The sequence below is a fragment of a genome, unplaced genomic scaffold (assembly GCF_019419815.1).
Source record: "Pyrus x bretschneideri cultivar Hongxiangsu unplaced genomic scaffold, Pyrus_bretschneideri_v1 Contig20, whole genome shotgun sequence".
Taxonomy (NCBI): Eukaryota; Viridiplantae; Streptophyta; class Magnoliopsida; order Rosales; family Rosaceae; genus Pyrus; species Pyrus x bretschneideri.
Window position 1 is genome coordinate 7,273,301 of NW_025999502.1, and position 13,808 is coordinate 7,287,108.

The following is a 13,808-nucleotide window of genomic DNA, read 5'->3' on the forward strand; positions in this document are numbered from 1 at the left end:
TGAAACTCGGGATCAACGACCTCCGTCGTGACAGGCAAGAGCACAGTCTAGGCTCTTTTGAATTTGAAATGGCGATTGCTGTTGCTGCTGTTGTGGCTGCGAAGAAGGAGCTACTTTGCTGAAGGGGGTGTGTTCTCTTCCTTTATATTTAGAATTTTGTGAGGGAGTCTACTGGAGTGGTGTGAAAATTTCAAATTTCAAAATGTTTGAAATTTTGCAAAAGTTTAGTGACCTGCCTTTTTAAAAAATTTTAACTTAACACTGGGTTTTAAAATATTTAAAAATATTATTAGTGTCGGCTACAACCGATACCGGGTATCAAAATATTTAAAAAAACTAAAATCTATGTTGCTCAGAACCAACGCATGCTTTAAAATATTTAAAAACAATAATTATTATCGGCTAGAAGTGATACCCATACGTTATGTCGCTTAAAAGCGACACTGTTTTATTTAAAGCGACACCCGTATTTAAAAATTATTAAAATGTATGTCGGTTATAAGCGACATTAAATGTTTACGTTGGTTAAAAACGACATAGACAGTTTATGACGTTTGCATGCGACAGTAAATCCGATGTCATGTTCAGTAGGTGTTGCAAATGTTTTATCCGCCACTATATAATATTAAATTGACATCACCCACTGACACTATAAGGCCCTTTTGTAGTAGTGATGTCATTAATCCATGTGGCATTGTATTACTGGTTAAGTAGTTATGGTTGTTAAAAGGATTGAGTTTGTTAGAGTAATGTTATTGGAAAGGATAATTGTGTCATTTGCATTGAAGATTAGTTACTACAAAAGGTTGATGTAAGATTCATTCACTGCATATTGTAATATTTGCTTATCGAAATACACTGAGCTTTCTCTCCTTCTTTCTTGCTGTTCAACCTTTCTGCTTCCATTGTTCTTTCTATTCCTTCGCAACTTCATAGGTTAATAGTTTGCAAATTTAGTTTAAAAAATTTGGTAGCCTTCTATCTTTAAAGCCGCATAGTTTCTATAGTTTCTATATGAACACTAAAATTAATTAGTTGTTTAACCAAGGAAGCCACTTATACAAATACAACCATATTTTATTTAATGGTCACAAATAACAAACTTATAAGGGTGTATATATGTTAGTCAACAATTGAAAAGTATAATTTGACTCTCTTAAGGTCTTTAGCAATAAGAGTGATTCAATATTTTTGTAGTGAAAGTTTAGTCTTCATAAGTGTTATTTTTTTTGTTAATTGGATGTCATGGATAAAAAATTGTATCGTATTCTTATTAAATTTGTAAATGTAAAGTTGTGTTTTTTTTTGCTTGTGTGAGTTGTGTGACCATTTCATTACATTTAGCAATGCCCGCCGTATGTACATTCTTGATCGTTGTTAATAAAGTTTCATTTTATCTGAAAGAAACACTAAAACTTTTAGCTATTTTATTTTATCAGATGTATAATGACAATAATAACACATCCTTTTCTGGAGGATTATTTTATTTTAGTACCCGGTACTAGAACTAGCATATCACAGAAACCTTAACGATCTGAAAGAATTGACCCAAAAGTATTGATTGAGTTCACACAGAAAGATAAAGTAACTAATTAAACAGTAATAGTCGTTAAACCATCTTGCTATTCATGACCAGAGATAATGGTTGACATCCTGGTACTGATCATCTTTGGCTTGAGAAGCACGCAATTGAACCGGATGAGATGAAATACTTGCTGGCATTACTGGATACTGCATGTAGGGCACAGCCGGCTGCATTAGTCGAGCATAGTACTGCTGGCTCATGTATGACGATCTTGGAGGATTAAGATTATTATTCACCATCAACATATTCATATTCGTATTCTCCACTGTAGAATGAATCATCATTGGATCACTGAAATTGCCTTGATTCCCCGCCACTGGAAATTGAGAATTACTGCCGCTGGCACCTGCGCTGAATTGAAGACTATAGTTGCTCTCCCTCAACATCCACATTGCCGTTGGACCCGGATTTGGAGCCAAAAGATTGCTCAAGTATTCATTTGAATTATCAAATTGAAGCATTTGATCACAAGGCTGATGTGGAAACTGCTGCAGCATATGATCTACCATGTTGTTACTGAAAGAGCTCATATGGTTTTGGTCCTCCTCATAGTTACAAGGATGCTTTCGGCTTGATGATTCACCAACATCAGGTTTTCCACCCATCAATAGTGTTGGTGCTTCTTTCTTCATGACAAGTATTTGATGCCCGGCAGCTTCTTTCTTTCTATTGAGTAATATTCTCTTGCCAGACTCGAGCTTCGCATCCAACGCATTAAGAAGTGCCTCCAGTTGACTTTCTGAAAAAGTGTTGATGCGTTCATCCCATGCTGGGTACTTGGTCTCATACATCTCCTTACGCTTTCTGTATATATCAGCATATACCTTGTTCTTTCTGTCCATCAATAGATCAGACAAATCGAAGGCTTTCTTGGCCGGTTTGCACATTGTGCTTGCCTTGTATTTGTTGATTATCCGACTTACCTCTTCCGGATTTTTAGGCCAAGTCTGGAGCTCTGGAGGCCGATCAGTCAGTTTTGGTCCGTAGATGATCATGCACACATCTACTTCGCAAAGAGTTGAAAACTCATAAGCCTTCTTCATTATTCCCTTCCTTCTCTTTTGAAATGTTGTTTTCCGAGACCTCTCGTTTGCAATTAGTTCCATGTTTAGCCTTCCGCGGCCCATATTCATCTGCTGTAAGAATAAAAAAAGAAATAACTGTGTTTAATCTTTGGGAGACTATGGGATCGGTTCAAAGAGTTGTATATGATCATAAACAGTAATTTTTGTTTTGGTTGTTTACTTTTGTGCTGTGCAATAAGAATAACTAGATTCTCCACCTTCAAAACTAAACACCAAAAGAGAAGAACAAATGATTTCACGTGTATGAACATATATATATATATATATGACATATGCTAAACGAAACCGAAAAAATAATAAATAAATAAACTTAAAGGTAAATACAGCATCTAGGAGACACTTCAAATGATTTTACCAGTACTGCCATGAATATCAAAAGCTTTTGAGGGGATTTAACTTAAATGCACAACCATAAAGCCATATGCAGTGAAACAGCTAGGGAAACTGCTATGAATGCGTACAATTACGTAAAGAGAAGAGCATAGATAATTAGAAAAGTAATCAACAGCGTACCTTCTCCAAGAAAATGTTCCGTTTAGAAAATGGCTGGCTTCTTAAAACCCTCCTTTTGAGTTGGCTTGACCTAATAATAATATAGCACAGGTAATCGCTTGCCGTTTACTCAAGAATCTAATCATTAATTATAAACTCAATCATAATTTCTGATTTTTTTGGTCAAGGTAAATAAAATATAAATATTACAAGCCATAAATAGATCTTGATCCCATCAAATCAATTAGCTCTTATTCAAATTTCATTTGTCTTCCTTAATTCTTTCGTGTTTCAATTCTAATTTTACGTATTGTTAAAAAAAAAAAAAAAAAATCGAATTTTACGTACAATGATTATTTAGCCAGCACCATTAGACTTTTGTCTTTGAGTCCGTGGAGATTTTCTTACGTGTTTATTGGATACGTGTCTTATTAAAATAATTTTATTTTTTTTTGAGGCAATTTATAATAATTTTATAGAAAATACTTAAAAAAGCTTCAATAAACATATTTTGACATTTGGTTTGTAGAAGTGATTATTTTTCAGTAATGATTAATCATATATTGATGACTAATCTCTACTAATTAATGAAACCCTTTTTATCAGCCAAAATAGGGTGAAAAGACAAATTAGTCTTCTATCACACAAAAAAAATGATGGGCAATAATGTAATTTCACAGGTCTAAATTTTACTATTTTTTATTGAAGCTTCACCTATATGTGATGTTAAAATACCTCCAATATTAAAATTAAAAAATTAAAAAAAAACCTCTCACTCCCCCACGTTCTCTCTCTCCCTTTCTCCTTCTCATTTTCTAAAAAAATATGTTCATTCACACAAAATGTGAAGGCAAATGCTAGTAATTATAATGATAACGTAATAAACATTCATTAGTTCTCAAAATATGTTTATTGTAGTTAATCAATCTAGTTTTATTAGTAAACCGTGCTGAGTGAGAAGTCTACATTGGCAGTTTTCGTTGTTTCACTTTTGACGAAATTGTAAGCTACTTTTTGGACAGTACGATTATATTTTATTTTCTAAATTTTGTTTTGCTGGAGTATAACGATATTTTTATATTAATAGTTAAGAAATAAGTTGGTATCAAACTTGCTATCCACGGTACTTTTCATTTAAGATCCACCTTTTGAAGTCCTGTGAGGGATAAATATTATTACTGTCAAATTAATCTAGCGGTTGAAGCTTCTAATAATTTATTTGAATAAATTCACTTCACCCGATTAAGAACAATAACCCGATGAGTTCTATTTCACGGCAAAACTCTAGCCAAACTCCTCATCTTTTTAATGTAAAATCCACCCTGCTAACATATTTTAGATATATAGATCATCTTCGGCAGAAGAAAACAAAATTATAATTTTAGTGGTTTCTTCCTTCGAGGGATCGAGATGATTAAGCCATGAAGCCCTAAAACTAGGGTTTAAAACCCCATATTCTGAAACTCTGATTGAATGGTTCAATCACTCCAAGGTGGCTCCAATGAATCCAATCTGATTTTGGACGGATATTGATCAAATAAATAAAGCCGTGGCTTCATTTCTCAGTAGTCCACGATTTGTGCTCAACATTCAACACCCATTTACTTTATCTAGCTATTTCCGTCATGAAGCTTTAAGATATGGTTATGGCTGCTCATCAACACCCCGCCACCCTCACCTCCACCAAATCTTCTGCCTCGTCTGACCAATGAAATAAGATGGGAGTCATCGGATTACTTTGTTTGTTTTATGTGGGCGAATTGTTTGTTTGTTTGTTTTCAATCGGATGTAACGCATTAAAATGAGTTATTAAGAGTTTCAACCGTTGGATTAATTTGGCGGTTGCAATAAGTTTGTCCCTCACATGACCTCAAAAAGCGGACCTTAGGCAAGCATCAATGCCCCTTTCATGATATTCGAACCGAATACTTCTTATTTACAAGGGTAGAGAAATACAACTAGATCGTAATAATAAGTGATTTTTGTTATAAAGTTTAATGTCTCTAGTTTAGTCCATATGTGTTTGCTCACTCCTCTAAATCCTGAAGATGCATCATCTTGCGGTCCAGATACACATGGAAAAATTTATCTTGGTATGGCGCTACCCTCTTTTAGAACCGTACCATGTGTCTAAAGGGTTTTTTTTTTTGGACAAACGATAGTGTTATGGGGAGGAATCATTGAGAATCAAACTCACACCATGGTGTATAGGCACAATTGCTATCCATCATGGTAGTAAAGTGTCATCTGCCATGTGTCTAAAAGTTTTACCATAGCTAGTTTATGCATTTAAATAATCTTTTTTGAAAAAAAAATAGTTAAATTAATAAAATAAATAACTTACCATTTACTCTTTATTTGATATGCCCTCATTGAGTAATTGATTGTAATCTTTAATACTTCATTCTCCTCCTACGTAAACCTTATAATCTCCCTTGGCTGTTTTTTATATGGCGGTGTTGTAACCATTCCTTGGCTGTGCGGATCAACCTCCTTAAACTCCGAATGCAAGTGGATAGTAATTGTGTGATGTGTGGAGCAACAGAGGAGACGGAGCATCACTTGTTTTTCCAATGTGCGTTTAGTCATGTGCTATGGTACTGTTGCTCTTTGTAGCTGGACATGGCATCAATGGCAGGTAGGGATTTCCGTGAGTATTGGCAGGGACTATGAGGTTGTTTACGCGACAATGAAAGATGAGGAGTTGATGCAGGAGTGTGTGTTTGTTAAGTGGAGAATATGGAAGAGCCGGAATGAAATGGTCTTTAAAGGAGTGCTGGTTAATCCCATGGAGATGGTGAATTTAGTGCAGCGACACCTCCTGGAGTTTCGTGTTGGGCAATGCAGGAAGAGGAGAGATGGTGGCTGCGATGAGGAGGGGATTGAATCAAGCTTCGCGGGTCAACGGCTTCGATGGAAGAGGCCACCTTTTGGTGTGATGACGATTAATTGTGACGGGGCTTGGTGTGGGAAGACTTGCAAAGGTGGTTATGGGTGGGTTTTAAGGGATTTTACTGGTTTGTTGCAGGCGTCTGGTGGGGAAGGAGGTGGGGTTTTCAACTCGGTAGCAATGGCTGAAGCTGCTGCGATCCGAGCAGCTTTGAGGGTTTGTATCGAGTTGGGTTGTGCGGAAGTGGAGCTTGAATCGGATTCTCAGGTGCTTATTTGAATGCTTATGGGAGAATACGTGATTGATGCTACTTTGGAATGCTTTATTCATGATATTGGTCTTTTGGTATCTCAATTAGGAAGGGTGAGGTTTGGGTTTGTTAAGCGGAGTGGAAATGCCACTGATCATGTTGTCGCCTCATATGTAACCTCACATGGAGGTATTTTCCATTGGGATGCAATTAGTCCAGAGTTTTTATTTAATATTCTTGCTCAAGATGTAAACGTTTCAATTAGAATCTAATAAAGTTTACCTTTGACAAAAAAAAAAAAAAAAAAAAAAAATTCTCTTTAATCTCCCTCATTAATCAGACCTCCTGCACAATAGGTCCACAGAACAACAAAAACAGGAAGTGCACTATAGCAACTAAAGAATTGAATTGCACAATTTGATTAAACCTCCTGCAGAATCTGATTTAATATGGTATCCCTAATTGTACAAAAAAAAATTGTCCATGAGGAGAGATTAAAAGGTTTACTATCAACTAGTAATATATTTATATTTACTAAAGATCTTAAATTCGACTTCCCCTTCCTTAAAGTTAAATATTGTTGTATATTAAAAACAAAAGTTACCATGGTGTGGGAGATGCTCCTTCGAATCTGCCATCAACTTTTTATTTATTTATTTCTATGGTGCAGAGGTGCGCTGCAGTTGCTAGGGTGGGTGTAGTTCATTTTTTTCGTTTGCCAAAGAGCAGCAGAATGGGGTGTTAATCGCTGTAATCCATTACTTAGTGAAAGGATATTAAAGTATAATTAATGGTAAAGTTTATTATTTTACTAATTTAATTTTGTTGTAGTCTATTTTAACTGACAAAAGAGATAAAGCTGGCGGCAAGGGAAGAGAGAGAGGAGAGATGTTCTTGTAAAAAGGGAGAAGAAATCATTCATCCCCCTACGTAGTGCCTTTATTTATAGTAGTAAAAAAAGGATACGAAATCCTTCATTCCCCTTACGTAGTGCCTTTATTTATAGTAGTAAAAAAAAGATATGAAATCCTTTATCCCCAAGAAATACAAGTCCATATAGAAAAGAATAACTAGAATCAAATTCAATCTAGGATATACACAATCACACTTAAACTAGGAAAGTTCATAACACTCCCCCTTGAGTGTGTAAATACTCAAGGTAGATTTAACATCATGCAGAAGTTAAGGAAGTCGAGTTGTCTGCACTGATTCAAAGGAACAACGCTTATTCTCAATAAGGTAAGAACTTGCATAAAGTAGTAAGTCTCATTACAAAACCCCTAAGGGTATGGCAAAAACCCGAATAGGGACAAAATCCAGAGTCTAAGGAAAAATGCGTGAGAAATGCAAAGTCAAAAGAAATGTCTACGGGACGTCATCAGAGATATAACCAGCCCAAGGTGGGTGCCTAGTTAAAACCTACTTAGGTAGCAAAAATCCAATGGAAAAAATGCTCCAAATCGTAAGGAAAAAGAGTACATTAAGATCAAGCAAGTATTCCTCACGATACTCCCTTTGAATTTTACACAATTCCAAAGATAACTAACAATGTTACAACTCAGAAAGTTTACGCATACCAATTCCTTGAACAAGCTTTCGAAACGTCGTCTTCGGCAGTGATTTGGTGAAAAGGTCGGCCAAATTGTCTTGTGAACAAATTTGCGTGACTTCAATCTTCTGATACTCTTGTTGTTGATGTGAGAAGAAGAACGTTGGTGCAATGTGCTTGGTGTTGTCTCATTTGATGTAACCTTTCTTGAGTTGTTCGATGCATGCTACGTTGTCTTCATCGATCATCATTGGGACATCACTGGCGGGGTAAAGATCGCATGAGCTTCGAATATGGCCCACAACTACTCTCAACCAAAAGCATTCTCGAGTTGCTTCATGTAAGGCGAGAATTTCAGCATGGTTAGACGAAGTGGCAACTAGGGTATGTTTAGTTGACCTCCAAGAGATTGCGGTGCCTCCAATGGTAAAGATATAACTCGTTTGAGAACGTGCCTTGTGCGGATTAGATAAGTATCTTGCGTCGGCATAACCAACAAGGCGAGAATCGACTTGAGAAGCAGGGGGTGCGATATCACTCGAGGATCCGTAGAGATAGAAGAATCCCAAATCAGTAGTACCCTTAAGGTAACGGAAGATGTCTTTAACACCAGTCCTGTGTCTGCGTGTTGGTGCAATACTGTATCTTACCAAAGGATTAACAGCGAAGGAGATATGGGGTTTAGTGCATTGAGCTAAGTATAATAAAGCGCCCATTGCACTTAGATAAGGAACTTTAAGCTGCAAAATCTTTTCATCATCCTCATTCAAACGGAAGGGATCTCATTTTGCATCTAGCGATCGAATGACCATAGGAGTACTCGAAGGCTTCACTTTATCCTCATTAAAGTGGCGCAACACCTTCCAAGTGTAATTTGTTTGATGTACTAAGATTCCATTTGAACAGTGCTCTATCTCGAGACTGAGATAGTATCGAGTTTTACCTATATCTTTCATCTTAAATTCTGACTTTAAGTGCGCAGCAGTTCTCGCGAGCTCTTCAAGAGCTTCTATGAGGTTCATGTCATCAATGTATACTGCAACTATCGCAAAACCGGAATGTGACTTCTTAATGAACACATAAGGGCATAGTTCGTTGTTCACATATCCCTAACTAGTCAAATATTTACTCAGATGGTTATACCATATTCTTCTAGAATGCTTCAAACCATAGAGTGAACACCTCAATCAAATTGATAGCGTGTTCTGGGGTTTGGAAATATTTGATCCAGTCAATGTAAGTCCTTTAGGAACTTTCATATAAATTTCCAAATCAAGATCCCCATAGAGATACGCAGTTACTGCGTCCATTAGCTGCATACTCAATTTTTCGGAAACTACCAACCTGATAAGGTAGCAAAAAGTAATCACATCCATAACGGGTCAATAAGTTTTGCCATAGTCAATCCCGGGGTTTTGTGAGAAACCTTGAGCAACAAGACAAGCTTTGTAACGCACAATTTTGTTCTTCTCATTACGCTTCCAAATGGAAACCCACTTGTAGCCAACGGGTTTCACATGTATAAGAGTAGAAGCTACGGGTCCAAACACCTTACGTTTTGCAAGCGAATCGAGTTCGACTTGAATTGCTTGTTTCCAGTTTGACCAATCGGTTCGACATCGACATTCATCAATGGAACGAGGTTTAATGTCATCCCTTAACATGATCTCAGTAGCTACTGCATATGCAAATGCATCATCGACGATCTTCTCATTTCTACGCCACACATCATCTAAGCTAGCATAATAAACCGAAATCTCACGATTCTCAGGAGGATGATTCATCTTTTCTAGGATGCTTCCGTAATCTAGAATTTCCTCATGAGTTGGATAGAATGAGTAAGCAACAGTTAGATTCACGGTAGGCTCTTCAGAAGCCTGTGCCGTGGGTTTCCTCTTTCGGGGGTGTGAATCATTTGAACCAAGAGGTCTGTCACGCTTTTGTGTAGGGGCAGATGGTTCCTCCTTAGCAAGGTATTTAGTTTGCAGAGTGTCATGAATATATCTTCAGATAAAGATCATAGCAGTGGCTTTCTTAGCTTCGCCAATAGGGTTGTCCATCTCATCTTCAATGACGGGACGTAAATTCTATGCAGTGAGGTGAAGCTTTACATCTTGGACCCACTTGAGGTAGTTCCTTCCAGAGACCTCCAAAATGGTGAAGTCAAGTTTGTTCAAATTCGACATGTTCCTACCACAAAGTAGATGGACAAGACGTGATTAGTGTAATGGAGAAAAATCAATCCATTCATATAGGGGTAGAACATTTAGGTTCTAATAGACATGTATTGGTTAAATTCACATGAAAAAGCTTCGGGTTTTCATGGTTGATGTTTTTAAGTGACAAACTTCAGGTTTTCAAACAAGGCATGTTTTTAGAAACTTCAGGTTTCAAAATAATTAGGAATTTCAGGTTCATATGTTCTCGCAGGCAAACGCAAATATATACACAAAAAAATATGCAACAAGGAAATATGCAAATAAAACTGCAAGTCTATAATTATAATTGAATTAATTATTTGGACTTCGAGCCAATTAAAAGTATGGGCAAAAAAATATAAAACTCATTAGGCCTAAAAATATTTAGGCAATTGAACTTGGGGCCCAAAATGAGGCCTAAGCCCACGAGTGGGCTTAATAAAAGGGTGTTGTGCATCCCAGGCCCAAAACTGGGTAGGTTTAGTTGATTAGGCCGAGAGGGATTTAGGCCCAATATATCATAGGCCCAAGATAAGCGTGGATTAGGTGGCACTCATGTAGTGTATTGGTTCTTCAGTTGCAAGCTGGGATCTTGTGCGGCATCGTGCACAGGAAGACACCGAAGCCACGTGGTCTGGTGTCATGAGTGGACCAAAGGGGAATTGCGATAGGTTGCAGCATGCAAGCCTAAAACCAATGCTGGGTTTTAGGTTAGGTCGAGACGAACCAAAGCCCAAAAGGCTATGTTGTTGGACCAAAAGAACAGCCCAGTCATGTGCTAGGTGTGCTTTGTTGGGGAAGAACACGATACCTGTCACTTTTAGCAGCGGTCTGGGATTATGGTTCATCGTAGAACCTCTTCCCAGGTGACGAAGAGTGAAATCTCGACGTCGTTGAACCCAGAAACCCTTGGGCTCGAGTTAGGGTTTTCGAACTCCGACAAGATTACGAAAATCTCAGCCACGATTTTGACGGGACGACTTCAGGTAGTCGGAAAAAGCAACCATTGTGGCTGGACATGGCTGCAGGCCATGCTTTCATCGAAAATCAGTGGTAATGCCGATGGTGGCGTCGAGTCCTGGTGTTGGAAACAAGTGGGGCTCCATGGTCTCGGCTGGCTCGCCAGTGTGGGTTCGAAGAATCCAAATGGCCTTTTTTTCATTTTTTCAATTCAAATAATTCAATGCATATTGAATTCAAATATTTTAATGTATGTACATATATTTGATGCAATTCATGGAAAATATCAAATTCACATAATTCAACAATTATGAATATAATGCATACACAATTTATGTAGAATCTAAAATTCAAAAAATGTAAAGTTGGGTCATGCATTATGGTGAATGTTCATGTTGTCAGGGCTGCAAAAATATCAAGATAAAAACCATTGTTTTGGAAGAACCTGATTGCGTGAGTGATGATATGGATGAATTGGTTTGATGCAGAAAATCTCCTCGTCAAATTTCGAAGCGCAGAGGTAGGAGTGTGCTGATAACGTGTTGTAGCCTATTTTATCTGACAAAGGAGAGAGGGCCAGCGGCAAGGGAAGAGAGAGAGAGGAGAGATGTGTATGTAGAATTGTAAGGGAATTGTGTGTTGAGGATATGTTATCCCCCCTACGTAGTGCCTTTATTTATAGCAGTAAAAAGGGAGAAGAAATCATTCATCCCCAAGGAATACAAGTCCATATAGGAAAGAATAACTAGAATCAAATCTAATATAAGCTTTACACAATCACTCTTAAACTAGGAAAGTTCATAACAAATTTATATATTTTTTTTATGAGAATTAGGTAAATGGATACTAATTAACTATGATTAGTCTTTTTTATTTTATAAAAAAGTATGACATTTCATATTTCATTCTTTGAATAAGGGGCAACGCAACAAGTAGACTTCAATCATTTTTGTTGAAAACTGAGTTCCTTGGGAATCGCAAGATTACAAAGATCAATGTCGTAAAATCTTGTGTTACACATAGATCAATGGTGGAATTAACATGCAGTCATTGGTTACCTATGATCCCAACAGCTTCAAAATCACTATGAATGTTTGATTGTGCATTTGTATTTGACCCCTATAAATAGCTATGACAAACTAAATTGTAACTTCCTTTGTCTTCTAATTTTGTTTTCTTTTATCATTTCTTACTTTCCTTTTGTCTCTTCTTGTGTGCAACTTGATTGTGTGAAGTTCGCAATGAAATGCCTCAGTTAACAAGCCTTGACAATTTTAACAATATTACTCGACAATTTCTTATAGCTGCCCTCGACAAGCCTCCATTGATCATAGTAGTTGTTGACATACGTTGGCGTAAGCTTTTGGCAAATGTCGGCAGGAATCAGCAAGTGCCCATTAGGTGCTTGATGAAATGGTCCATTGAAGTTTTTTTTAGTCGAAGTTAGGACCCACTTATTTGAAAACCCTGGCTCCACCACTGATGGAGATCACGTGTGAACAAAAACTCTAAATTGTATTGGGAGTATGAGATAGGGATTACGATGCCCATAGGTCTAATTGTATCACTTAATCACTACCATGACTCCATGATACCAAGTAAAGTAGATCCAATAAATCAAAACAAGTCCACCTCTTTCATTATTTCAGACACAGATCAGAATTACAAGTTAAAAAGAAACACATCTCTTAATGACAGAAATCAACACCAACAAACTCCTAGTGTTAATTTGGGAATTATTGAACAAAATCAAAATTAAAAGGACAATATAGTGTCACTCTAAATCTTGTCGATTTTCTGAAGAGAATCCTAGTACCTTAGTGACTAGACCCATAATGTTGTATTAGCTAAATCTTAACCTGCGCAACCATGTGGCTCCAAACTCATATCGAAGGGGCAAATTGGAGTCAAAACATCTGTTGGCTTTGTTCGTGGGCTAAATGACGGTAACTATCTTGTGACTACAACGTTTCACGATGACAATTTGACACAAAATACAAAAGTAAGCGGAAAAGATGAAAAAGAAGAGACCTAAAAGGATTTTTTAGAAGGTTTGACTGCGGATCGAAAGCCAAAGACTAAGGCCGAAGACAAAAGATGATTTCCTTTTCTTTTTCCCTTTAGACGGCCTCAGCCGTTGGCCTTAGAGTTGGCGGGCAAACCTTCTATGATTAGTATTTTAGACACATGTCATAATTATAGATAGAGAGTAACGCTCAGTGTGAGCAAAAATGGACTAGAGACAAAACAGATTTTATTTTATTAAAAGGGAGTTAGAAATATATGTACGTGACCAATTTTTTATTTTATTTCTATTAGAAGTGATATTCGGCACTAAATGATGGTTCTTGTATTTTATTTCTATTAGAGTTAGTAAATTTATCTTTCCACAAAACTCAAATTGATACATGATTGCAAACTTATCCACATAAACGATGGTTCTTCTATTTTCTAAAGTACGAATAAATTGAAAGCTAAAACTTGAACCAAAAAGACAAAATCTAAGGGTCTATTTGATATTTACCATTTCGGTTTTTGTCTTTGGTTTTCACTGTCTGTCTTAGTGATAAAGGAAATTTCACCCTCTTCATTAATTTCTTCTCCTCTCCTATCTCCCTTCTTTATCTCTCATTTCTCCTATATAGTTTTCTTGTATTTCAAACGTAAAAGATAAAAACTAAAATCTAAAAGCGAGAAGGTTCCAAATAGAGCGTACATAAATAAAAGGGATAGTTTTTAGTTGCGGTCTTTGGTTCCTAATTGTTATAGACTCAAATCTTATACATTTTAAGTTTTTAA

At 36.8% G+C, this 13,808-nt stretch overlaps 2 protein-coding genes across 2 annotated transcripts; one reads left to right on the forward strand and one right to left on the reverse strand.

Annotated features, from left to right (window-relative positions):
* Nucleotides 1–1,624: 1,624 nt before the first annotated feature.
* LOC103933366 (agamous-like MADS-box protein MADS1) lies at nt 1,625–2,810 on the reverse strand. The gene has a single exon (XM_009343052.2). It carries the CDS (start codon nt 2,716–2,718, stop codon nt 1,627–1,629), a length of 1,092 nt encoding a protein of 363 aa, XP_009341327.2. The 5' UTR covers nt 2,719–2,810; the 3' UTR covers nt 1,625–1,626.
* Nucleotides 2,811–5,749: 2,939 nt separating this feature from the next.
* On the forward strand, nt 5,750–6,331 carry LOC125477072. The gene has a single exon (XM_048583840.1). It carries the CDS (start codon nt 5,750–5,752, stop codon nt 6,329–6,331), a length of 582 nt encoding a protein of 193 aa, XP_048439797.1.
* The last annotated feature ends 7,477 nt before the right edge of the window (nt 6,332–13,808 follow it).

Excerpts from the sequence above, each read along its gene's own strand:
- LOC125477072 (XM_048583840.1), top strand. The coding sequence starts at position 5,750 with ATGTGCTATGGTACTGTTGCTCTTTGTAGCTGGACATGGCATCAATGG.
- LOC103933366 (XM_009343052.2), bottom strand. The coding sequence starts at position 2,718 with ATGAATATGGGCCGCGGAAGGCTAAACATGGAACTAATTGCAAACGAG.